Source organism: Ovis aries, chromosome 2, assembly GCF_016772045.2.
Source record: "Ovis aries strain OAR_USU_Benz2616 breed Rambouillet chromosome 2, ARS-UI_Ramb_v3.0, whole genome shotgun sequence".
Classification (NCBI taxonomy): domain Eukaryota; kingdom Metazoa; phylum Chordata; class Mammalia; order Artiodactyla; family Bovidae; genus Ovis; species Ovis aries.
In genome coordinates this window covers 190,428,489-190,455,108 of record NC_056055.1, presented here as the reverse complement: position 1 = coordinate 190,455,108, position 26,620 = coordinate 190,428,489, and the positions used below count along the sequence as shown (strand labels likewise).

The window sequence follows — 26,620 nt, the reverse complement described above, 5'->3', positions numbered from 1 at the left end:
TGACTATCCCCATGAAATTCTCTGATTGAATCAGTGGCACCTAGAACATAAATAATCTGGCTTTTGTGTTCTAATTCCACTGCAGATTTGTTCTACTTTTGTGAAAATTCTGTAACAGTCTGCAATGGTGTCAAAAGAAAATTTATGTGGCATATCTATGCATATTTCTTAGCAGGTTGGGAATACCGGTTCCTTCTTCTCTAAAAGTTCAAGGGAGAGTGTTTTGTATGTCTCATGCAGATTAGAATAGCATCAGTACTCCTCATTACAGAGATATACACAGACACTGGTAACTGGGAGGATTCTAGCTGATCATCAGCTTGATTTAAGCATGTTTCTTATTTTTTTTCAAGCTCTTTTCATAAGTGAATCTTTTCAGGGACATGTGGCCGGCATTTTGAGCTACTATCTTCTAGTTAAAATAGTAATGGCCTTTATGGGATGTTTGTATGTGTGTTTGAATATAAGTATAATTCAGATCATTCTGTATATTAAATACTAAGAATATTAAATGGGCATTCATATTACATTTTTCTTTATACTTGAGACAGTAAATTAAAATGAAAAACACTTTTTAAACTAGAGTTATCCTATCAAATTTCTCTTTCCTCCTTCCCTAGCCTCAGTTATAAAGATTTTTATTACTTAGACACTGTGAATTTCAATTTAAATTCAGTGAAACACATGAATTTGATTTATTCCCTGTTTCCTTTCTTTTATAATCTAAGAGTTTGAGTTCTCTGATCATATTTAAGCCCTCTGATTAATCTGAACATCTGAAACCACTGGGCTAAATGTCAGAAAAATCTTCACTTGAAGGTGATTATTGTTAATAACCATCATAAAACTCTAGGATCACAATAACCAACATTGGCAACATCCTTTCATCACCTACATCATGGAAAGAACTGTGCTGATTAGATTTGGAGAAGACAGAACACATGTGAAAAGAAATAAGACTGATGGAATGTGGCCTTGGATATGATGTGAGAATGACAAAGACAGTGAATCCCAGAGGTGGAGCCTTCTGTGATCAGGAGTAGCCTGAGAAGAACTGAAAGAAGAGCTTGGTAATGACTAGGTCTGAAAGTGTGCAAGGAATTCAGAGGAGGTGCTAGGAGACAAGGTGATGCTGGAGAGAACTTGTACCCCTGGTAGCCTCGGAGCAGATTAACCTGGGCCTGGACCCTGCTGCTATGACCTTCTCCTGCTCTCCTAAGTGACTCTCTCAACCTCAGGCTAACACAAACAGGAATGAATTCAATCTCATGGTGAGGAGAAGGGTTGGGAGAAAGGATGCAAAGGAACTGCACATAGTAGGAATTCAATAAACAACTGGTCTTAATAATAGAAATAGATTTAGAATTAGAGTAAGTATAAAGATTAGGCCTTAATGAATAGGCTAGCAGTTCTATAGAATCAGTCAGGCTGTACTTGATTTAGAAAAACTTCGAAAAAACTGAAAATAAATGAAAGAAATGATAATTTGAATGCTGAGTGGATATTTCACAGTATTCAAAAATCATTAAAATTTTCTTATTAATACCAGTCTGTGGATACATGCTTTTATGAGTTCTTATCTTTTAATAATTCATATTATAATATTTATAGAACTTATGTGATACCTGGAATTTGCTTCACTATAATAAAAGAGGAGGAGGGATGATAGCTTACAGATGAAATAAAAATGATCATGAGTTAATAACAGTTGAAGCTAAGTAAGGGATGCCTGGAAGTTCTGGAACCTTTCTCTCTACTGCAGTACATAATTTAATTTTTCTGCAATAAAAAGTAAAAAAAAAAATACAAGTTGGCAGGAAGGTATATATCATATCATTTTTTCAGTAAGTTTTTGACAATTGCTTAATTACTAAATATATGTATACTGTTTTTCATTGAAATTCCATTAATAAGGGAATTCCATTAATGTATCCATTAATACATATATGCTTATCATAGCATTGTTAAAGTGAAGTTGCTCAGTCGTGTCTGACCCTTTGCTACCCCATGGACTGTAGCCTACCAGGCTCCTCCATCAATGGGATTTTCCAGGCAAGAGTACCGGAGTAGGTTGCCATTTCATTCTCCAGGGGATTTTCCTGACCCAGGGATTGAACCCAGGTCTCCCACATTGCATGCAGACACTTTACCATCTGAGCCACCAGGGAAGTTCTATAGCATTTTTTGTGTACAAAATTTGGGCTAATCTAAAATAATGATAATACATTATTTGGGATGATTATTCCCAAATAATGATACGGGCAATTTAATGACACTTAATATGCCAGGCATGATCTCAATTGCTTTGTGAAGTGTTTGTTAAATTTCCATGGTAGAAATTCACAAAGAATTTCTAAATTTTTCACATATTACATGTGACAAAACCATGGAATCATGAGGTCGAATTATACAACCAGCATCACACAGTGTAGACTGTAGATGAGCCAGAATTCTGAACACATGTAGGTCTGGTACCAGAGTCCTATGATCGCTTCAGCAAAATGCTCCAGTGATAGAATGGGTTAAATACACAGAAGCCATTCCACCAGATAGAATATACTGCAATCATTAAAATTGAATTATATAGGAATACTTATTAAAAACATTAGATAGTATATTTGGAATTCTATTTGAAAATATACTCAGAAATCTAGAAAAATAAAAACCAATCTTATCATTCAAAAACAACTACCAAAAAGAAAATCCAATTTTCTTGTATTTATTTCCTTTGCATATAGTGGTAGCTGAGAAATTCTATCTATTCCATTTTATTAACATATTATGGAGTGCTAATAGTTGTGTAACTTTGTAAACATATAAAAAAAACTGAATTGCACATTTTAGAAGCATACATTTTGGTTATGTAAATTACATCTCAATAATAAAAAAAGAGAGAAGCACACAAACAAAACAATAAAAAACCTTACATATTTGAATCCTATTTTTTATCGTTTTGTTTGTGTGTTTCTCTCTCTCTCTCTCTTTTTTTTTTTTTAAATTCAGGAAGCAACAGTTAGAACTGGACTTGGAACAATAGACTGGTTCCAAATAAGAAAAGGAGTACGTCAAGGCTGTATATTGTCACCCTGCTTATTTAACTTATATGCAGAGTACATAATGAGAAACGCTGGGCTGGAAGAAGCACAAGCTGGAATCAAGACTGCCGGGAGAAATATCAATAACCTCAGATACGCAGATGACAACACCCTTATGGCAGAAAGTGAAGAGGAACTAACAAGCCTCTTGATGAAAGTGAAAGAGGAGTGAAAAAGTTGGCTTAAAGCTCAACATTCGGAAAACAAAGATCATGGCATCTGGTCCCATCACTTCATGGGAAATAGATGGGGAAACAGTGTCAGACTTTATTTCAGGGAGCTCCAAAATCACTGCAGATGGTGACTGCAGCCATGAAATTAAAAGACGCTTACTCCTTGGAAGAAAAGTTATGACCAACCTAGATAGCATATTCAAAAGCACAGAGATTACTTTGCAAACAAAGGTCTATCTAGTCAAGGCTATGGTTTTTCCAGTGGTCATGTATGGATATGAGAGTTGGACTGTGAAGAAAGCTGAGCACCGAAGAATTGATGCTTTTGAAGTGTGGTGTTGGAGAAGACTCTTGAGAGTCCCTTATACTGCAAGGAGATCCAACCAGTCCATTCTGAAGAAGATCAGTCCTGGGTGTCTTTTGGAAAGCTGAAACTCCAGTATTTTGGCCACCTCATGAGAAGAGTTGACTCATTGGAAAAGACTCTCATGCTGGAAGCAATTGTGGGCAGGAGGAGAAGGGGATGACAGAGGATGAGATGGCTGGATGGCATCACCGACTCAATGGATGTGAGTCTGAGCGAACTCCAGGAGTTGGTGATGGACAGGGAGGCCTGGCATGCTGCAATTCATGGGGTCACAAAGAGTCAGACATGACTGAGCGACTGAACTGACTGACCACATTCTTGTAATAGGATGAAATTAGGGTCAAAAAGTGTAAGTCACTAAACCAATATGACTGTCAGAGTTCTCATATGTTAAATGTATTATTACTTCTTCCTTCATACCTTGGGCATATGGAATAAAAGCTGCAGTCCATAAGTCATAGCTAATTTGTGATTAGTACTTGTTTATATCCAGATCGGAAACATAAAATGGGTCAATAGATGGTGGTTCTAGGCCAGTCACTTGTCATGGACAAATGTTCTTAATTCTACCCTAGATATTTCCAAGATTTGCATCCCCTAAAATATACATGAAAGGTTAGCATAGAAGCCTCTTCCAGTAGAGAACAGCCTTGCCTAGGACAATCTTGGAGCTAAGTGTTCCCATTTCACTCCAAAGCCACATTTCCCAGAGTCAACTGACATGGCTCAAAGATGTGGATAGAAGGTTCATCTTACATACTTTGCAACTGCAGAATATAAAGGGAATTGTTTCCTTAGATTTATGAGATAGGGAGAAAGTTCACAAACAGTGAAATATGAAGCAAGCTGAAAAGGCTAAGTACATATTTGCCCATTTTTCTTATAGATCACACTAAAACGTGGGAAGAGAGCACAGCAGATATTTCAACAAATACAGTCAAAAGATGCAGTGGCATGGACAGAAGATAATGAATAGGAGTTGTTTCAGAGAAAGGAACCAATGGGAAATTAGGCTAAACTTAGAGTGAGATGATCTATGAGATGTTTGAAAAATGTCTCTGGAGAAATGCATAGAGTTCTCTCATTTTTCTTTATATTTTATTTTTTCCCAAACTAACACTTGGTTATAGATCTTGTAAAATAATACTAGCAGATTTTAGTGAGTTGGGCTTGATAATGTTTATTCTGCATTTGCTTCTTCTAGCATGTAGAGCCAGTCTAAGGGTGGCATTCCAAATTTCAGGGGAAATTATTCAACAAACTTCCACCAATGTTAAAACCCAGGAGCTCACATGAACAGCCCACCAACACAGGACCTGCTTTAGCTCAGCCTTCCATGCACGCCTGCCATTCTGCTGGCCCTAAAATTTGTACCGGTAATTTTCTCCCAAGGAGCACAATGCTTTCCAGTAACAACAAGCAAATGATTCAAACTAACTGGGGAGGAGGCCAGCATCAATGAATGAAGAGTTTAAATTATAGTCTTTTAAAAAGAACATTCAGTAGGGTTTTTTTCCCTATTATTTTTAAATTCTAGGAGTAAGTTGAATGAAATAAAATATTGTTTGTTAGTGGTGCTTGAAAGATGTGTTTTCATGAACTGATGAGAATTATTTGTAATTCCTATCATTGTTTGTATGTAAATGGTGTTTCACAGTGATTAAAATATTTTATTTTAATAGTTTAAATGCTGTTCTTGAACTAATGCTTACATTCTTTGTTCAACAATCTTTATTTTCCATCAATAGAATAAATTTAGGAGAGTCTGCAAAGATTGATAGTAGACCAAATCATTGTCCTTCTAGTTGAAAAACACTAGGTATTGATACTGAATCGTGAATTTTTATAGTTTGTAGTCAGTTTTAATTTACCTAGAGAATTTACACCATAAGCATCATTCCTTGTTCAAGTGTGTGTATCCAACATGATTAGCTTTTGCCAATGAAATTAATTTATAGGATTTGGAAAGTGTGGAAAGGTACTAGGGCAGGGGTTTTGATGCCTGTGCTCCATTCTCAGCCCCCTAGGAACTAAATGTGAATCTTTGGGCAAGGCTTTTAGAGCCTCAGACCCCACTCATGTCACCTGCAGAATTGAGAGATTTTATTTTTTTTAAATACATGATATGGATTTTATTAACTTACCTATACACTCCCTATTGTAAAAATGGTTCAGGATGGCTTCAAGGTCTCTAAAGATTTTCCAGGGCTAGATTCTATGATTATTTGATCACACTTGTGGATGAAGAATTTGGAATTAGGAAAGTTAGCACAACAGAAATGACAGGCCACCTCTCCCAGGGCTCAGCTGGCTCTAGGCCACATCAAGTGTGTTTTCCTGTTACTTATCTATCCTATTCAACCGTACTGCCAGTATCCACACACATGCTGCTGCTGCTGCTGCTGCTGCTAAGTCTCTTCAGTCGTGTCTTACTCTCTGCGACCCCATGGACTGTAGCCCACCAGGCTCTTCTGTCCACGGGATTCTCTAGGCAAGAATAATGGAGTGGGTGGCCATTTCCTTCTCCACCACACACATGAAGGATGTGTATATGTAATTATGTTGAGAAGCAATCCAGAGAGTCTGCAGAGAGAGACATTGAGGGAGAATAAACGAATGTTTGAGGACTCTCTAAGGGCATGAGTTTCCTGTGACATGTCTACAATCTGTAGGCACTAAAACACAACCTGTGGGGAAAACATAGATTTCTATTGTACCTTTTTTGCAAAAGGGTCCTTCATATGGTGAACTGGTACAGTCGCAGAAGTATCCACTGTGCTTCTCCACACACTTGCCCCCATTGTGGCAGATGCTGCCATAACTGCTGCAATGGCCCGGGCATCCTGGTCGAACTCCAGACGTGACTTTTGCCCTCTCCTCCAGGTCCAGTTTCTGCCCATTCAAGTGTAAGGAGCGTATGCATCCTAGGAAGCCTTTCTGTCTTGATGATGTTCCCCCTGAGCAGTGAAAAATAAAAGGAGAAAAAATATAAGGTACCGTTCTCACATTTTTGAGGTTTAATATCCCCAAACTGGTAATAGTTAATTAGTAATCTGTTGGCATGATGTGTTGGACTTTTCTATTAAAGTTTCCGGTGAGAATTAGAAATTCAAAGAGCCTGGGGAAAAGGGCATGTGTTTCCAGGCTGGAAAAAGTACTCTCCCACTCGAAAAATAAATACATAAATAAAAAAAAATAAACTATGGTTCATGTGGAATCCTCCACTTGACATGTTTAACATAGAAACTTCAGATGACTGGGCTCCTTGCAAATGAAATAAAATGTATTCTTCCTCTAAAGTGATGTGAAAGTTGCTCACTTGTGTCTGGCTCTTTGTGACCCCATGGACTACAGTCCATGGACTTCTCCAAGCCAAAATACTGGAGTGGGAAGCCTTTCCCTTCTCCAGGAGATCTTCCCAATCCAGGGATTGAACCCAGGTCTCACACGTTGCAGGAAGATTCTTTACCAACTGAGCTAACAGAGACGCCCCAATCTTTGTCTATAGCAGACATTTATCTGAAGGTGAATGCTCAGAGTGGGACTGTCCCTCCGACAATGTTGGAAGCAAGCTGTTTGCTGCACTGAGTTAGAAAAGGCAACAAGCTTTGTAAAGCTTGGGCTTCCCTGGTGGCTCAAAGGGTAAAGAATCTGCCTGAAATGCAGGAGACCTGGGTTTGGTCTCTGTGGGAGGAAGATCCCCTGGAGGAGGGCATGGCTACCACTCCAGTATTCTTGCTTGGAGCATTCCATTGATAGAAGAGCCTGGTGGGCTACAGTCCATGGAGTCACAGAGTCAGACACAACTGGGCAACTTTCACTTTGTAAAGCTTATGCAGCATTGTGTCAAGTACTATAAAGAGATGGATGTTAGGACCAGACAGACATGGCGTCAAACTCCATGCCAATAGCCATTAGACCTAATGACAATAATGACCACATAATGACTGAATCCCTTAAGCCTCAGCTTCTTGATCTCTAAAATAAGAATCAGTCTATTTCATGTGTTTATTTACAAGGCTTAGTTTAGATTATGGAATATGCTACATCCTTAATCATTGTTCTTTTCTCTTGAGCCTCACAATGATTAGAACTAGTAGACTGTGTCTGTGTGCATGCATGTATATGTATATATATCTCCCAGTGATTACCCCCAAATCATTATTTGGAAAATAAATTTCTTCTTCTGGAATGCAGAAAAGAATTGCAACCCAACTTTCTCCTGAGGGTACATCTTGAAGGCTTCAGAAAGAGTTGCAACGCTTGTTGCAAATTAATCAGGAACAGAGGAGATTCAAAGTGACAGAATGTTTTGTCACTGTTGGAAACATAGAATTCTACCAACTTAAACCAGAGGATATTAGAGAAATGTGTGCAGAGAGAGAATAAGCCAAGAATTAAGCCAAATTCCATCAGTAGTTATTGATTTGGTGTTGGGAATTCTGGGAGAGTTCAGAGAGAATACAGAGTCAGCCTGTCCTTACAAAACACAAATTCTATTTCAAGTTCAATGCTTTGGCCTAAAGCCTACAGTTGCTTGGAAAAATGGAGGACACATTAAAGTCTCCAAGGTCTACAGAGTGTCCTAATGGAGAAAAGGTAAGTTGGAAAACAATGGCAGTAATAAGGTGGTATTTGTTTATTGTATAAATCATCTCTCCTTTCTGAGCCTCATTTATTTGTAATCATTCATGCTAAAATTTTATTAAATCCTGGTCCAGCAAGTGACTCGATAAAAATATATTCATCTCAAAGTGGATACAAATATGAATTCTAAATATGTTATCTCTGACCAGGAATATTATAATAAATAAGAAACAAAGCTGTAAGTTAGATAAATGAATATATAATGTGAATAAAATATCTGCAAGCATGGCAGGGTGGACAAAATGTTAGTTAGCAATAGGGTTGAGGAACTTCCCTAGTGGTTCAGTGGCTAAGACTCCCAGCTCCCAATCAGGGATACAGGGTCTAATCCCAGGTCAGGGAACTAGATTTCACATGCTGCAACTAAGACCTGGTACAGCAATATAAACAAATAAAAATAAACACATAAAAAGGATTTTCAAAAAGCAAGAGTTGGAAGTGGGGAGAATTCTGCCATCTCTGAATCACACCAGGTTATCAGATCCACAAATATATATACAGTATTCACTGGCTGCTCCTGCAAGATCGGGACAAAATGTTTCTAAAGAATTAATTTAATGTTTTATTCTGAAGGAGTGATAGAACTCCACTCTGTTTTCAGTTCTGATAAGTGATACCCAAGCAGGCCAGAAGGTCAAACCCAAATTGCTTTCTCCTGTCTGTCTCAATTTTAGTGAGTAAATCTCCTTTTAACCACAAGATAAATCAATTATAAACACAAGCAGATCATGAAGAAAGGTTCATTATTTCTTTCCTAGAGATGGTGTAGAATAAAGAGAGGAGAATTTATGTAGGCAAATGTTTTGTTTTATTTTTCCCCTTATTTTGTAGTCACTCCCTGTGGTGGATTTGTATAACTCTTCATATATCTTGTTAGTGGCATTTTTCTTCTAAGCAGAGGTGGAGAATGCAAGATCTATTACACATTTGCTTGTGTGTGACTTAGTCAACACGTTTATAAGTGAAGAAGTGGCTAGGGTGGTGTTTCTAGCAGAAATACACTCCTTGGTGTTTGAGACATATAAAGTATGGTGAGAATGACCCGAAATAAGGGGGTCATTTCAATTGCAGATGCTGGTAAAACACAATGACACAATGAATATGAACCAAATTGCACAATGAATTAAATTTCCATTTTCTCCTGGCTGCTTTTTATTCTTTAAGAGGGAGAAAAACTAGAGGTTAGGCTCCTTTTTCTTATGGAGAGGCAATATTGTAGACTAAGAATAGAGTGCTTCAAGAAAGATGCTCCCCACCCACACAGTCATGCCCAATCAGGTGGTAAGCACGCTCCCTTTTCTGACAAGGTCACCTATTTTGTGTTGTGTTGGTGGAGGTGTGAATCTTCCCTGAAACTTGAATACTATACAGAAAGTGCTGCCACAATCTTCACTCCCCTTTCTCACACACGTCCTTCTCCCTCAGTCCTGTCCTATTCATCTGCACCCTTAATTATCTTTGGATCCATCAGCATCTCTCCACACTAAAAGCCACAGTCTTGAATTCTTCTCACCCTCACTTTAATTCCTTAAACTGAGAAAAGCTGGGACCTGGGATGATCATTGATTTGCTGCAGTGCTTGCACCTGGAGAAATGTTTCCTTGAGCAACAAAATACAAAGAAACTGTAAGGGACTGAAAATAACTGTGTGTGTTCACAATTGGGGCAAATTATGGATGTGGGGGTGTGCTCAGTCGCTCAGTTGGGTCTGACTATTTGTGACCCCATGGACTATAGCCCATCGAGCTTCTCTGTCCATTGGATTCTCCAGGCAAGAATAATGAAATGGGTTGCCATTTCCCACTCCAAATTTATGGACAACAAGATACAAAAAAAAAAAAAAAAAAGAACCCAACTCCCACTTCTGAAAAATCAGAACAGAGTACTGTGCATGCCCCCTGCACACAACACCATCTATTTAGTTCAGTCACTCCATTGTGTCTGATTTTTTGTGACCCCCATGGACTGCAGCACACCAGGCTTCCCTGTCCTTCACTATCTCCCAGAGTTTGCTCAAACTCATGTCCATTGAGTCAATGATGCCATCCAACCATCTCATCCTTTGTCACCGCCTTCTCCTCTTGCCCTCAGTATTTTCCAGAATCAAGGGCTTTTCCTACAATTTAGCTCTTGGCATCAAGGCCAAAGTATTGGAGCTTCAACTTCAGCCTCAGTTCTTCCAGTGAATATTCAGGACTGATTCCACCTAAACCATCCCTCTGGCCTGACTCCTGGACCTGTCCCTACCTTCACACCATATAAGAAATCAGCTAGATCCCTACTCAGAAAGCAAGCAAAGGAACATATTACTTGTTCTCACTCTCTCCTGCTATAACAGGAGACCCAGTAAATACTTGTTTAAATTTCTTGTGGGTGCTGTGCTCAGTCACTTCAGTCACGTCCCACTCTTTGTGACCCTATGGATAGATACATACTACTATATATAATAGGTAACCAACAAGGTCCTGCTGTTTAGCACAGGAAAGTACACTCAATATTTTGTAATGACCTATAACAGAAAAGGATATGAAAAAAATATGTATCTGTATAACTGATCACTGCTGTACACCTGAAACTAACACAACTTTGTAAATCAACTATACTTCAACTTAAAAACAAAAAAGACCATACCCTTATTTTGGCACTGGGTTTGGCCCAGAGTAAATAAATATGAATAATTTTAAAAATTCTAGTAAGCCTTCCATTTAAAAATCTGAAGACCTGTTAACAAAAAAGCTACTTCCTGCTTGACAAAGCTCAGCTGCCCTGGGATCAGTTCCTTTATGACAGGATAAGAACTGTCCACTTGGCCCCATTCCCTACCAGGACAATTTCATTCTTTCAGACTGCCTTTCTGGCCCTTGAAGGTGTTTGAATTTTCAGCTGTTGGTCTCATAAATTTTTATCTTATTTATCTTTTTCTTGCCTAGAGTTTACTATAAACTTGGGAAAAGAACCACAAGAAACATAGTAATAAAAAGAAGTTATTCTTAAAATAGCTGAGAATCATGTTTCTGAGGCTTGCACTTAATCTAGATTAAGCAATGTGTTTAAGAATCAGAACAACGCTTCCAATTCTAAAAAAAAAAAAAAAATTGAAACATACTATATGCTAGAAACTGTATAACTAACTCATTTAATATTCATTTGGAAAGAAGAAATTCTTCATATTATTCACATTACAGAGTTGAAGAAACTTAATGACAAAGAAATTGCTTTGGCCAAAGTCAAGAATCAATTCCAGAGCCAGGAGTCAGACTGGGATCTCTTGACCTTCAATGCCTGGATACCTTCAAAGCCCTAAAAATCCTAAAATGAGCTATTTGATTAGACTATTTTGATAATGGAGCAAGGATATATGGTCCTTCCTCCCCTGCCCCATGTCCTCTGCCTGCCTTTGTCTGTAGAAAAACCTTAGTCACAGAATAAATTTAATCAGAGAAGTGAGAAGATGCAGAAAGAAAGGAAAGCAGTCAAACAGGACAAAATAATAGTTTAGCCACTAAACAAAGTCAAGGACCTTTAGTTCCTTCTCAGCATATATGATAATATTCTGAGCCATCCCCTATGAGCTGTCTTGTACATACTGAAACCTCCACCAGCTGGAAGTTTACTACATGATGACCAGATTGCAGCCATTACATAAGTTATCACAGTTTGGAGAACTGGTCCCAAAGAAATGGGAACAAATCCACCCAGAACTGAAGATAATTGTACCCAAAAGAATCCAGATGATGCTAATCAGTCCACTACATGACCAATTTCAAAAGACTGTTAGAACTGACTGCTGTTTTTGCATGTAGCCCCCTCCTTCTGCCTATACACCCCTGAACCTCCCCTTTAAAAGTTGAGCACTGATTGTCACTTTGGACAGGAGTCTGCCCTCTCCCCAAGTTGGCAACCTCCAAAATAAAGAAAACTTTACTTTCTACCAGCTTTCCTCTCCAGTATTGACTTTCAAGCAGTGAGCAGCCAGACCCCACTTTTGGTTACAGTCTGGGTCAGTACTACAACTAAGTACTGCTTCTACTTTCTTCTTCTCATCTCTTCTGTGGATTCTCCCACGAAGTAATGTACGCATGTACATTTATTCTCTCTTCCACACCAATCTTCTGGACAGCCTAAACTATTAGTTCACCTACCTACATAGAAGCAATTTTATATGAATCTCTTCTGTTGACCCTTGATATTAAGTGTCTTCATTATGATGATGTTTCCTTGGACTGAGTATGAATCAACTCTTAAAAAGGTTACCATCATCATTCTTAATCTGTCTTAGAAAATTCCCTGTGTCAGCTCAACAAATGCTCGTTGCTTCCAGAAAAACACCTCATTTCCTTGTACCCTCCCTGAACAAGAGCCTCTGTTTCTCTTATGTGTGCCTGCAGTCTGGATCACACACATTCAAACAAAATTCCTTTGCTGAGGACCTTTTCTCTGGAACAACATTGGATGTGCCAGGTCAGGGTCCTGTTTCGCAAAACTACGCAGTGTCATACTCTCCCTCTCACACTTCCTCTCTCCTTGAACTTGGAGCAGCTGTTATCTATATAAATTACTTTGCCTAAAGTCAAGAATTGAGTGACGTGCAGATGCATTACTACCCAGATTTCAGATTCTACAGTAGCAGCAAGTTTAGCATGTACTTGTTTAACAAAACAAAGCAAAACAAAACAAATGCGCTAACCATCAGTGACTTTTTTCTTTTGTTCCTGCCCCTTCAATTGGCAGAATTTAGGTACCAGAAGGAAATCCTAGTGGAAGTTTTAACTGCAAAATGTCATTTCCTTAAGGATAAGGCATGTATCTGTTTACCTTTTCCTAGATACAGAGATTGCTTGCTTAGGAATCAATAAATACACACTATGAAATAATGCAGGTGGCACTAACTGGATGTCTACAAAGTAAAATGGGGATTTTTTTTTTTCAGTTTCTCAGTCATGTCTGACTCTTGTGACTTCATGGATTGAAGTGCGCCAGGCTTCCCTGATCTTCACTGTCTCCCAGAGTGTTTAAACGCATGTCGGTAGAATCGGTAATTCAATCCAACCATCTAGTCCTCTGTTATCCCTTTCTCCGACTGCCTTCAATCTTTCCCTGCATCAGGGTCTTTTCCCATGGGTCGGCTCTTGGCATTAGGGGGCCAAAGAATTGGAGCTTCAGCTTCAGCATCAGTCCTTCCAATGAATATTCAGGATTGCTTTCCTTTAGGATGGATTGGTTGGATCTCCTTGCACTCCAAATGACTCTCAAGAGTCTTCTCCACATCACAGTTCAAAATCATCAGTTCTTTGACACTAAGCCTTCTTTATGGTCCATCTTGCTTTATAGTCGAGAAAAATCATAGCTTTGACTATATGGGACCTTTGTAGACAAACTGATATCTTTGCTTTTTAACATATTGTCTAGGTTTGTGATTCCTGTGTTGGGAAGATCCCCTGGAGAAGGGCATGGCAACCCACTCCAGTATTCTTCCCTGGAGAATCCCATGGACAGAGGAGCCTGGTGGGCTACAGTCCATAGGTAGCAAAAAGTCAGACAAGACTGAAGTGACTAAGCACACAGCACAGGTTTGTCATAGCTTTCCTTCCAAGGAGTAAGTAAGTGACATTTAATTTCATGGCTGCAGTCACTTGTCCGCAGTGATTTTGGAGCCTGAGAAAATAAAATCTGTCCCTGTTTGTATTTCTTCCCCATCTATTGCCATGAAATGATGAACCTGAATGCCATGATCTTATTTTTTGAATTTGAGCTTATGGCTAGTTTTTTTTCACTCTCCTCTTTCACCTTCATCAAGAGGCTCTTTAGTTCCTCTTCATTTTCTGCCATAACAGTAATATCATCTGCATAGGTGAGGTTATCTGATATTTCTGATACATATGATATTTCTCCTGGCAATCATGACTCTAACTTGTGATGCATACAACCAGGGACTTAACATGATGTACTGTGCATAGAAGTAAGTAAGCAGGGTGACAATATATAGTCTTTCATTTTCTTAGATTTTTCTATTCCTGCTTTCTGGAGAGTTTTTCTTGACTGAGCCCTTTCCTGATTTTGAACCAGTCCATTGTTCCGATGTGCAGTTCTAACTGTTGCTTCTTGACCTGCATATAGGTTTCTCATGAGGCAGGTACTGTATACTGGTATTCCCATCTCATTAAGAATTTTCCACATTCTGCTGTGATTCACACAGTCAAAGGTTTTAGAATAGACAATGAAGCAGAAGTTAGTATTTCTCTGAAATTCTCTTACGTTTTCTACCATTCAATGGATGCTGGCAATTTGATCTCTGGTTCCTCTGCCTTTGGTAAATAAAGCTTGAACATCTGGGAGTTCTTGGTTCACAAACTGTAGAAGACTACCTTGAAGGACTTTGAGCATAACCTTTCTAGCATGTCATATGGGTGCAATTGTATGGACCTTTCTACCATGTGAAATGAGTGCAATCACAAGGCAGTTTGAACATTCTTTGGCATTGCTCTTCTTTGGAACTGGAATGAAAACTATATTTTCCAGTCCTGTGGCCACTGCTGAGCTTTCCAAATTTGCTGGCATATTGAGTGAAGTGATTTAAGAGCAACAACTTTTAGGATCTGAAATAGCTCAGCTGAAATTCTATAATCTACATTAGCTTTCTTCATAGTAATGCTTCTCAAGGCCCACTTGATTTCACAATCCAGGATATCTGCCTCTAGGTGAATGATCACATCATCATGGTTATCCGAGTCATTAAGATCTTATTTTGTAGCTCTTCATTCTTGCTACCTCTTCTTAATCTCTTCTGTGCCTGTTAAGCTCAGTTCAGTTGCTCAATTGTGTTCAACTCTTTGCAACCCCATGGACTGCAGCACACCAGGCCTCCCTGTTCATCACCAACTCCCAGAGTTTGCTCAAACTCATGTCCATTGAGCCGGTGATTCCATCCAACCATCTCATCCTCTGTCATCCCCTTTTCCTCCCACCTTCAGTCTTTCCCAGCATCAGGGGCTTTTCCAGTGAGTCAGTTCTTTGCATTACGTGGCCAAAGTATTGGAGTTTCAGCTTCATCATCAGTCCTACTAGTGAATATGCAGGGCTGATTTCCTTTGTGATGGACTGTTTGGATCTCCTTGCATTCCAAGTGACTCTCAAGAATCTTCTACAACACCACAGTTCAAAAATACCTATTCTTTGGTGCTCAGGTTTCTTTATAGTCCAACTCTACATCCATACATGACTACTGGAAACACCACAGCTTTCACTAGATGGACCTTTGTTAGCAAAGAAATGTCTCTGCTTTTTAATATGCTGTCTGGGTTGGTCATAAATTTTCTTCCAAGGATTAAGTGTCTTTTAATTTCAAGGCTGCAATCACCATCTGCAGTGATTTTGGAGCCCCCCAAAATAAAGTCTCTCACTGTTTCCACTGTTTCCACTGTTTCCTCATCTATTTTCAAAAAGTGACAGAAAGAGCTGACTCATTTGAAAAGACCCTGATGCTAGGAAAGATTGAAGGCAGGAGGAGAAGGGGACAGAGGATGAGATGGTTGGATGGCATCACCAACTCAATGGATATGAGTTTGTGTAAGTTCTGGGAGTTTGTGATGGACAGGGAGGCCTGGCATGCTGCAATCCATGAAGTCGCAAGACTTGGACATGACTGATTGAATGAACTGAACTGAACTGAACTGATGGGACCAGATGCCATGATTTTAGTTTTCTGAATGTTGAGTTTTAAGCCAATTTTTCACTCTCCTCTTTCACTTTCCTCATGTATTTAGTTCTTAGCTTTCTGCCTAAGGGTTGTGTCATCTGCATATCTGAGGTTATTGATATTTCTCTCAGCAATCTTGATTCCAGCTTGCACTTCTTCCAGCACAGCATTTCTCATGATGTACTCTGCATATAAGTTAAATAAGCAGTGCGACAATACATAGCCTTGATGTACTCCTTTCCCTATTTGGAACCAGTCTGTTGTTCCATGTCCAGTTTTAACTGTTGCTTCCTGACCTGCATACAGGTTCTCAGGAGGCAGGTCAAGTGGTCTATTATTTCCATCTCTTGAAGAATTTTCCACAGTTTGTCATGATCCACACAGTCAAAGTCTTGGCATAGTCAACAAACCAGAAATAGATGCTTTTTCCTGGAACTCTCTTGCTTTTCCATGATCCAGTGAATGTTGGCAGTTTGATCCCTGGTTCCTCTGTCTTTTTGAAATCCAGCTTGAATATCTGGGAGCTCACAGTTCATGTACTTTTGAAGCCTGACTTGGAGGATTTTGATTGTTGCTTTACTAGTATGTGAGATGAGTGCAATTGTGCAGTAGTTTGAGTGTTCTTTGGCATTGCCTTTCTTTGGGATTGAAATGAAAACTGACCTTTTTCAGTCCTTCGGCCACTGTTGCATTTTCCAAATTTGCTGGCATATTGAATGCAGCACTTTCACAGCATCATCTTCCAGGATTTGAAATAGCTCAACTGGAATTCCATCACCTCCACTAGCTTTGTTCGTAGTGGTGCTTCCTAAGGTCCATCTGACTTCGCATTCCAGGATTTCTGGCTCTAGGTGAGTGATCATACCACCATGATTATCTGGGTCATGAAGATCTTTTTTGTATTGTTCTTCTGTGTATTCTTGCCATCTCTTCTTAATATATTCTGCTTCTGTTAGGTCCATACCATTTCTGTCATTTATTGTGCCCATCTTTGCATGAAATGTTCCCTTGGCATCTCTAATTTTCTTGAAGCGATCTCTAGTCTTTCCCATTCTGTTGTTTTTCTCTATTTCTTTGCACTGATCACTGAGGAAGGCTTTCTTGTCTCTCCTTGCTATTCTTTAGGACTGTGCATTTAAATGGGTATACCTTTCCATTTCTCCTTTGCTGTTCACGTCTCTTCTTTTCACAGTTATTTGTAAGGCTTCCTCAGATAGCCATTTTGCTTTGTTGCATTTCTTTTTTGGGGGACAGTCTTGATCCCCGTCTCTTGTATAATGTCATGAACGTCCATCCATAGTTCTTCAGGCACTCTATCAGATCTAATCCCTTGAAACTATTTGTCACTTCCCCTGTGTAATCTATGTCTGTTAGCTTCTTACTGTTTCTATCCTTTATTATGTCCATCTTTACATGATATTTTCCCTTAGTATTTCTAATTTTCTTGAAGAGATCTAGTCTTTCTCATCTATTATTCTTCTCTATTTCTTTACATTGTTCTCTTAAAAAGGCCTCTTATCTTTCCTTGCTATTCTTTAGAACTCTGCATTTAATTGGGTGTATATTTTCCTTTCTCCTTTGCTTTTACTTCTCTTCTTTTCTCAGCTATTTATCAAGCCTCCTCAGACAACCATTTGCCTTGTTTCATTTCTTTTTTCTTGGGGATGGTTTTGATCTTCCCATCCTGTACAGTGCTATGAACCTCCATCCTTAGTTCTAGCTCCCAAAATAAAAATGGCAAGCTATTCCAATCATAATAAATATACAGGAATGTGGATGGGTATAAATATCAATATACAAAATCAATAATGTTCCTATAGAGCAACAATAACCAATTAGACCATGTGATAGCAAGAAAAGAATCTTATTCATCAACAAAAAGCAACCAAACATCTAGAAATTAACTTAAGATCTATGACTGTAAATCACTGTAAAAAGGAAAATAAAGAAAATTTACCTTAACTCATTTAGAATAGATGGAACATGCTTTGATATAATTTAGGAATGTATAGTTATTCTCTTTAATGCAATAAAATCCCAGAGAATAACCCAAGAAAAATTATTTTCATATAACATGAAAAGCGAATTCTAAGAACCATAAAGAAAATAATTATTAATAGTTAACAGAGTGTTGAACCTTTTCAAGATGATTCCTTATCATCTATCCTTGTGTGGGTTGGGGAGGGGTGGAGCAGAGATGGATGTTCTATTCAATATTAAAATATACCCTATAAGTATGATGTTGAAACAAGACCTAGAAAGAAAACTACATAAATAAAACAGAGCAGGAAATTCAGAAACATATTTTTCTTTTTCAATATCTTTTTATTTTAATTTTTTAAACAGCAAAAACATTTGCATTGGGGTATATGCAATAACAATGTTGTGATACTTTCGGGTGAATTGTGAAGGGACTCAGCCATACATATACATGTCCATATCCCCTCAAACCCCCCGTCCATCCAGACTGGCACATAACATTGAGCAGAGTTAAATGTGCTATACAATACGTTTTTGTTGGTTATCCATTTCAGAAACACATTCCGTATATAGAGAGATTTCATACCTTATATGTATATACATTTCATACCTTATATATGTATATATATATGAATTCTAAGTAGCGAAGGAGAAAAAGAACCATGAAATAAATGGTACAATACTACCTCAAACAAATTCCAGATGAAATAAAGACATAAAAATAGCACCAAACAAAACAATAACATAAACAAAAACTAAAAATATTAGTAAAATACAATATAGCCGTTTAAAATCATATGTGATTTATACTGACATCTATGTTTCCCATGGCACATATTAAGAAAACAAAACAAAACAAAACAAACAAGCAAGCACACTGTGGTATAACACATATGAGTATACTGCTTATGTAAAAAAGAAAAAAAAAGTGAAAACAGTGAAAGTACTCGTTACTCAGTCGTGTCTAACTGTTTACAACCCCATGACTGTAGCCTGCCAGGCTATTCTGTCCATGGAATTCTCTAGGCAAGAATACTAGAGTAGGTTGTCATTCCCTTCGCCAGTGGATCTTCCCAACTCAGGAATGTAACCGAGATCTCCTGCATTGCAGGCAGATTCTTTACTGTTTGAGCCACCAGGGAAGCCCTGCTTATGTAAATACACAAATAATAATACTGCATGGTGTTTCCTTAGTGTACTTAAATGTATGTGACTGCCTCAAATGAGGCCAGGAAAGTATCACAGCAGCCTAATATCAGTTGTCTCTAGGAATAGCACTAGGATTATTATTGAATAATTTTATAGCAAACATGTATTTGTGTATTGACTGACTAATTTAAAATTAATTTTCATTTATTATGTGTATTTGCATAATTCTTATGATCTTTTTTGAGTAATTTAAAAATTATTTCAAGTTTCAAAAACAAACCACTTTGCTATATCTAGAATTATGTATATCTGTAAAAATCCTTTATTAATCTATGTGTTATTTAGACATTAGCAAACATCTTTCCCAGAATCAGCATGTTTGTGGCTGGGGTGTGGATTGGAGTGCATATGTAATATTCATCTTGGTTTTCTGTAAAGGTTTTCTTTTTTTTTTTCTTTTCCCCCAAGACCACAAGTCGAAAATAAGCATTTGCTTTCTTTTTAGCAGTTTGACAAGGCCCAAGATTTTGCCCAGTAGAGTGGTATATGGGTATTCTGTGGAAATCCCCATGTGGTTATTATTTATAATTCAGGGTAAAGAGAAAGAAACAAGCAAGCACTTGAATTATTACTGTTTCAGTTGCCCACAGAATTGTGGAGCAGTAGGGATCACTCCCAACACAGTTCTAGGTGGTTGATTTAGTGGTCCAACTGTCTTCCCAAAGAATTCTCTGAGGTACAGTTTTGCATCTCTTCTGGAGATACCCCTGAGAGAACATCATTTGATGGGGCAGGCATCTGCAGCAACATGAATGGACTTGGAGATTGTCATACCAAGTGAGGTAAGTCAGAGAGAGAAGGACAAATACCATATGATATCACTGACACGTGGAGTTTGAAAAAAAAAAGACAGAAATGAGCGTATTTAAAAAACAAAAATAGACACACAGACAAGGAAACAAAATTATGGTTACCATTGGGGGAAGAGGGGAGGGATAAATTAGGAGGTTGGGATTAACATATACACACTACTATACGTAAAACCAGAGAAGGGCATGGCAACCCACTCCAGTATTCTTCCCTGGAGAATTCCATGGACAGGGGAGCCTGGCTGGCTGTGGTCCATAGGGTCTCAAAGAGTTGGACAAAACTGAGTGACTGACTAAACGATACTGGCAATATGTAAAATAGATAACCAACAAGGACCTAGTGTGTAGCACAAGGAACTCTACTCAATACAGTGTAATAATCTACATGGGAAAAAATCTAAAAAGAGTGGACATATGTATATGTATAACTGAATCACTTTGCTGTACACCTGAAAATAACACAAGATTGTCAATCAACAATACTCTATTATAAAATAAATTTAAATTTAAAAAGTAAAAAGTGTTCTTTCAAATGATTTTAAAAAGAAGACGATAAGGCAGGAAAGTCCACCATAATCCTAATCAGTCTGGAATTGCAACATGAACCATTTCGACTAAAAGGATCATCTCCCATCTCATAAAAAGGAGAGCCAATTCACCCCTCACTGTGCTTCCTTCTGCCACAGTTTTTAAAGATGAAGTATCACCAGTAAAGTCACTATCAAAAACAGCCTTAAACCAACTTCTTGCAATAGCTATGAGCCCCAAGTCTTTTCTAGAGTCAGCCAGAGAAGCTATTTACTTCTTCCAGGCTGGCTGCCAGGCCAAGTCATTACCTGACTGACAGCAGTTTCGGGGTTTCCTGGATGTTAGGGCCCCTGGAAATCACTCTGATTAGTTTTCTCCAGGGAGACCCTGCTGAGAACAGAGATTACATCAAAAGCTGAACCATAAGCCCATTCAAAGAAATAAGTCAATAAAGTTAAGTCTGTAATTATAAGCTTTAAGAATTTTCCCTACTAGTCCCAACCACCCCAGAGTGAATTTATGGCTAAGCCCAGGAGACCTTGAAATACAAAAGAAGCCTACAATTCACTAAAAGAATAGGAGCAAGGGCACTCATGACAAACAGTTCTCACAATCCAATATACTAACATTGCTGTGACATTTTGATGCAATTGTGCAGTAATCACTTTGGGGTTCTTTCTTATTCCAGCTTCCTTTGTGGAAGTGGTGGCTGCTATGTGACTAGGGACACATCATCAACTCTCTCTTATCAGCAAAAATAAGCTGAAACTTGGAAATAAAACAAAAAAATCATTGATGACATTTGTCCAGTGGAGATGCAGGTAATTTCTTTCCAGCGTAACGATACCTCCAAAGATGGCATGGTGAGCAAGAGCTTCATATCTAATCTCACAACTTAATCCTCTCTTTGTTGTTAAATTCCCCACACCATATCCTAGCTTTTTAGATATTCTCTGAACTGGTCATGACATCTTAATGGCTTCCTCATTAATTAATGAGTGAAATAAAATCTTTGATACATGTTCATTTATTATTTGCCTGAGACTCATGATTTTAGCTTTTGGAAGATTAGACTTTAGCACATAACAACTAGTATCAGTTAAAATGGTGCTGTTCATCATTAGAAAGTATGAAATGTTTCAGAAAGATCTTAACCTCACAATACATAATACCTGGGACAAATAATGATAATAAGATATTTAAAGAACTTTTTTAGTTTTTTGCATCACCAATGAAGAGGAGTCTGCTGGGTAAATTGAGGGTAGTTTGGGGGAAGCTCAAACTCAAACCCATCCTTGTTTGAGGGAAAAGATGATTGGAAGACTATGAGTCAGGGACTTCCTTGGTAGTCCCATGGTTAAGACTCTGCTTCCAATGCAGGAGATGTGGGTTCAATTCCTGGTCCAGTAATTAAGATTCCACATGCCAGGCCACCAAAAATAAGAGAGAGTATGAATCACAACAATACAAACTTGACTCTAACGAACCCATTAAATTTAAAGAGTGCTTTTAAGAAGAAAGTGGGAGAAGAGTAGGCAATATTTTATGGCTAATGCTTGGGAGGAATGAAAAATAAATTTCTTAAATCAAAGACAATTACTTTGATTTTAAAAAGTGTGCGTATGTGTGTCTCTGTGTATATTTTGCACAATAAATCCATGTCATTCTGCCACTGCCAGGGTTCTCCAGCAAACAGGCTTGAGATAAAATTAAAGAGGCATGGTGTTTTTTAGGGGGAACCTTTAGGAAACACATCTTTGATCCAGAGGGGAAAGAAGCATAAATGGGCAGAAAAGTGAGCTCTGGGACAGGTCTGACCATCTAGAACAGCCCCATGGAGAGTGGTGGAGCAAGAAAAATCTATCAGAGATTTGCTTCCTTGGGCCAAAATGGTTGGGTCTTTGTATTCTGGAGTCAATTGACTGTTGTCTGGGTGTATCTCGGCAGCAGGTGCAGTACCTGAAGGACAGACAGAGAAAGACTGTCTTCCAACAGCACTTCCAGTGGCAGAGCCTTCTTGAATGGGTACCTGGGCAGCACATCACAGAGACTGCCTACCTCAGGTTCCTCAGCCTCTCTACACATCACAGATGGGGCCTGAGATGACCCTTAATCTTTAGCCTGAGACATGGATGATGAAGCAGGAAGCTGAATTAAAACATGGCACTTTTCACCTCTTCTTCAGAATTGCCTTCCCCAACACAAGTGGCTCTGATGCCAAATTCTTTTCTCCCCGAATCAGAAGAAATTTGGTACTACAATGAGACCAGAGTGTAAATCAAGTTCAGAGGATTTGATGATGTCTTCTTCCGCTCCATCACTCTCCTCCAGGGCTTTCTTCTCTCCTCTCCTTAGTCATCAGCTTTGTTGCCAGTGCCTTCCAGATATGAAACAAGTTATAGGCAGCGTTGCGGCATCAGCATGCCTGTCTGGCTCCATTCTTTTCTAAACTGAAACTTCCATGAAGTCTTAGTTACATAAGCTCAATAGCATCTTGGCTTTGGAAAAGACAAGCAGCTTCTCATTTCCCTCAGTTTAGGTTCTTGAATTTCCAGAGAGTACTGTTTTATTTCTCAGAAAGGTCTGGCTTGAGTTTCTTTTCATAACTATCACCCTGGCTCCACATAAACAGTTCTGTATTAATGTTTTGATTCTTTACTGAGCTACAGATTTTGATGACTGGAGGTGCCAGGGTAATCAGAATGACTGCTTCCATCACTGAGTTTTTGTTGTGGTCCAAATCTCAGGGCTTTTCTCCCTGGGCTGCCTGAGAAAAATGATGCCATGTTGTACTTCTCTTTTAAAAAAAGATGGTATGCTTTGAGATATGTTTTCTCAAAGGCAGAATTAAACATTTAAACAGTGAAACGCAACAAGAAAAGTCTACATTCTCCATCAATGGCCCATTAACCATCCAGTGTGGCCAGTATGTGACAAAATGAGCTTCAGTTAAAGTTTCAGACATTGTTGATAAACATTTCCAAAAGGGTTTTGGAATATTAGGAGCAGAAAAAACTAACATGGGCTTCCCGGTGGGTTTAATAATGATCAGCAACTTCAAAATGAGACATCATGTAGTGAAAGGAATCCTTTGCTTTTCTGTTTGTTTCTTTTTCCCTTTTGGTTGTGCTGCACAGCATTCAGGATCTTAGTTCACCAACCAGAGACTGATCCCCTGCTCCATGCATTAGAAGTGCAGTGTCTTAACCATTGGACTGCCAGGGAAGTCACTGGAAGAATCATTTAATCATTTACTTCTCTGTAAATAAAAAGAACCAGTGTTTTTTAAAAGTATGTTCAAGTTCTAAGAATATGATTTTGTGGAGCATATATGGTGTTGGGGAAGAAAAAAGTGTAAGAGGAAGCAGGTGGCTCTTGTTTCTTTCTTCATCATAGAAGCACTGAGGAAGCAAAGCACTCATGGGACTTGCCTGCTGGTATACTGAGGTCTGCTATGAACGTCTTAAATGAATCAGGACACCTCCTCTTACTGAACTATTACAAGAAATATTAGTAATCCTGTATTAATATTTTTTGCTAAAATGATTCAAGCATACTTGACATATTTAGCTTTGCAAAAAACTTTTGATAAATCAGACCTTATCATCAGAAAGTATAGAATGTAGAAAGACAATGATATCTTGACTTCTCACCATTGATATCCTCCACACAACAATGGTTTTGAGTAACAAATATGCTTAAAGGTGATTTTCTAGTTCTTCCTTATGTGAAAAGGATGTATATCTCCTCTTATGCAGACATACATCTTTTCTGATAGAAAACTCTTCTGGCCTGTGTCAGGAAAGCCATCCTTGTGGGGGCACTCTCAAGAGTAAATGTAAGTAACTATTCCACAGAGAAAATCTGGCACCATGGTGTGTCAGGGCACAGAGCAAATGAGCACTGCTTTGCCTGCCGTCACCACTGACCTTGCCAAGTTTGACATGCTTCATCTGAAAATAGGAATAATAATTCCCAACTGGTGTGGAAGCAGGCGCAGCACAGAGGGGCAGGGCGAGACTCTGCAACTTTATGATTTATCACGTCAGTGTGATATTTTCCCCAAGGAGTTCTAAGTGGGAGTTACTTCAGTTTATTTTGATACAAATAAAGTAGCTGAGCCAAAAAAAAAAAAAAAAAGAAAGAAAAGAAAAAGAAAGAAAAGAAAGAAAGAAAGAGAAAGAAACAAAGGTTCATGAAAGGCCAAAAAGATAAGAAGAAAATAAAGTTACACAAAATAAGACTCAGTCTCACAGCTCTACAAAATGTCTAGTCCATAATTCCAACATATTGGGAAAGATGAGATGTCAGATTTGGGGACAATGAGATATTTTCCTTGCTGTTACATACACACAGGCATGAGGGTAAGGATAATTGTCATATCTAACATACACATGGAGATGATAGCATATCCACAAGTTGTAAGAGTTCTATTACCATACTCATCAATTTCATTCTGCAAATAAAGACAATGAGTCCATTTAGGCTAGTTCTTTTCCTACTAGTGTCTCAAGATCTGATAGAAGTTGACCTGGAGTTCACACCTAGATCTCTTGGTTCCACTTTTAGTAAAAGGTGCTACTTCTTAGATTTCTCTTGCCTCATCCTCATATTAACTTGAAAAGCTAGCGCATGCATGCTAAGTCACTCAGTCGTTTCCAACTCTTTGCAATCCTATGGACTGTAGCCCACCAGGCTCCTCTGTCCATGGGATTCTCCAGTATTACCTGGAAAATCTCATGGACAGAGGAGTAAGGAATAGTAAACAAGGGGAATTATGCAGCCAAGGGTTTTAAAGCTGAAACAATCCCAAGCTTGCAGCATTCATCTCAGAAGCTCATGTTATGAAATTTCTCCTACTCTATTCAAAAAAATGCCATGACTGAAATGACATGGTTGCAACTGTCCCTAACTACCAGGGAAATAAAAGTCTCAGTTCAGTTCAGTTAAGTCACTCAGTCGTGTCCAGCTCTTTGAGACTCCATGAATCGCAGCACACCAGGCCTCCCTGTCCATCCACCAACTCCCGGAGTTCACTTAAACTCACGTCCATTGAGTCAGTGATGCCATCCAGCCATCTCATCCTCTGTCGTCCCCTTCTTCTCCTGCCCCCAATCCCTCCCAGCATCAGAGTCTTTTCCAATGAGTCAACTCTTCACATGAGGTGTCCAAAGTACTGGAGTTTCAGCTTCAGCATCATTCCGTCTAAAGAAATCCCAGGGCAGGTCTCTTTCAGAATGAACTGGTTGGATCTCCTTGCAGTCCAAGGGACTCTCAAGAATCTTCTCCAACTTCAAAAGCACACTTCAAAAGCATCAACTCTTCAGTGCTCAGCTTTCTTCACAGTCCAACTCTCACATCCTTACATGACCACTAGAAAAACCATAGCCTTGACTAGAAGGACCTTTGTTGGCAAAGTAACGTCTCTGCTTTTCAACATGCTATCTAGGTTGGTCATAACTTTTCTTCCAAGGGGTAAGTGTCTTTTAATTTCATGGCTGCAATCAGCATCTGCAGTGATTTTGGAGCCCAAAAAAGTAAAGTCTGACACTGTTTCCACTGTGTCCCCATCTATTTCCCATGAAGTGATGGGACCAGATGCCATGGTCTTCGTTTTCTGAATGTTGAGCTTTAAGACAACTTTTTCACTCTCCACTTTCACTTTCATCAAGAGGCTTTTTAGTTCCTCTTCATTTCTGCCATAAGGGTGATGTCATCTGCATATCTGAGGTTATTGATATTCCTCCCAGCAATCTTGATTCCAGCTTGTGCTTCTTCCAGCCCAGCGTTTCTCATTATGTACTCTGCATATAAGTTAAATAAGCAGGGTGACAATATACAGCCTTGATGTACTCTTTTCCCTATTTGGAACCAGTCTGTTGTTCCATGTCCAGTTCTAACTGTTGCTTCCTGACCAGTCTGCAGTCACAATATTGATTCTGGGAATCCAGCATGCATTGACTTGGGTATCAGCACTTCAGTATTTCACATTCCAATGACAGGAGCATTGCTAAGAGGTGCATCCATTCTATAAAATTCAATCTGGTACTTAGGAAGCTATCATGGACACAACAGCAATACCAGTGATTACCATGCTGAACGACAGTCTGTTTTGA

General features: G+C 38.8%; 1 protein-coding gene across 1 annotated transcript in view; it reads right to left on the bottom strand.

Annotated features, from left to right (window-relative positions):
• The window catches only part of CNTNAP5 (contactin associated protein family member 5), a 1,086,429-nt gene that overhangs the window by 157,800 nt on the left and 902,009 nt on the right, over positions 1-26,620 (bottom strand). Inside the window, exon 18 of the mRNA XM_012140581.5 lies at positions 6,353-6,592. Within this exon, the coding sequence (XP_011995971.2) occupies positions 6,353-6,592 (240 nt within the window). The remainder of the gene's footprint in view (positions 1-6,352; positions 6,593-26,620) is intronic.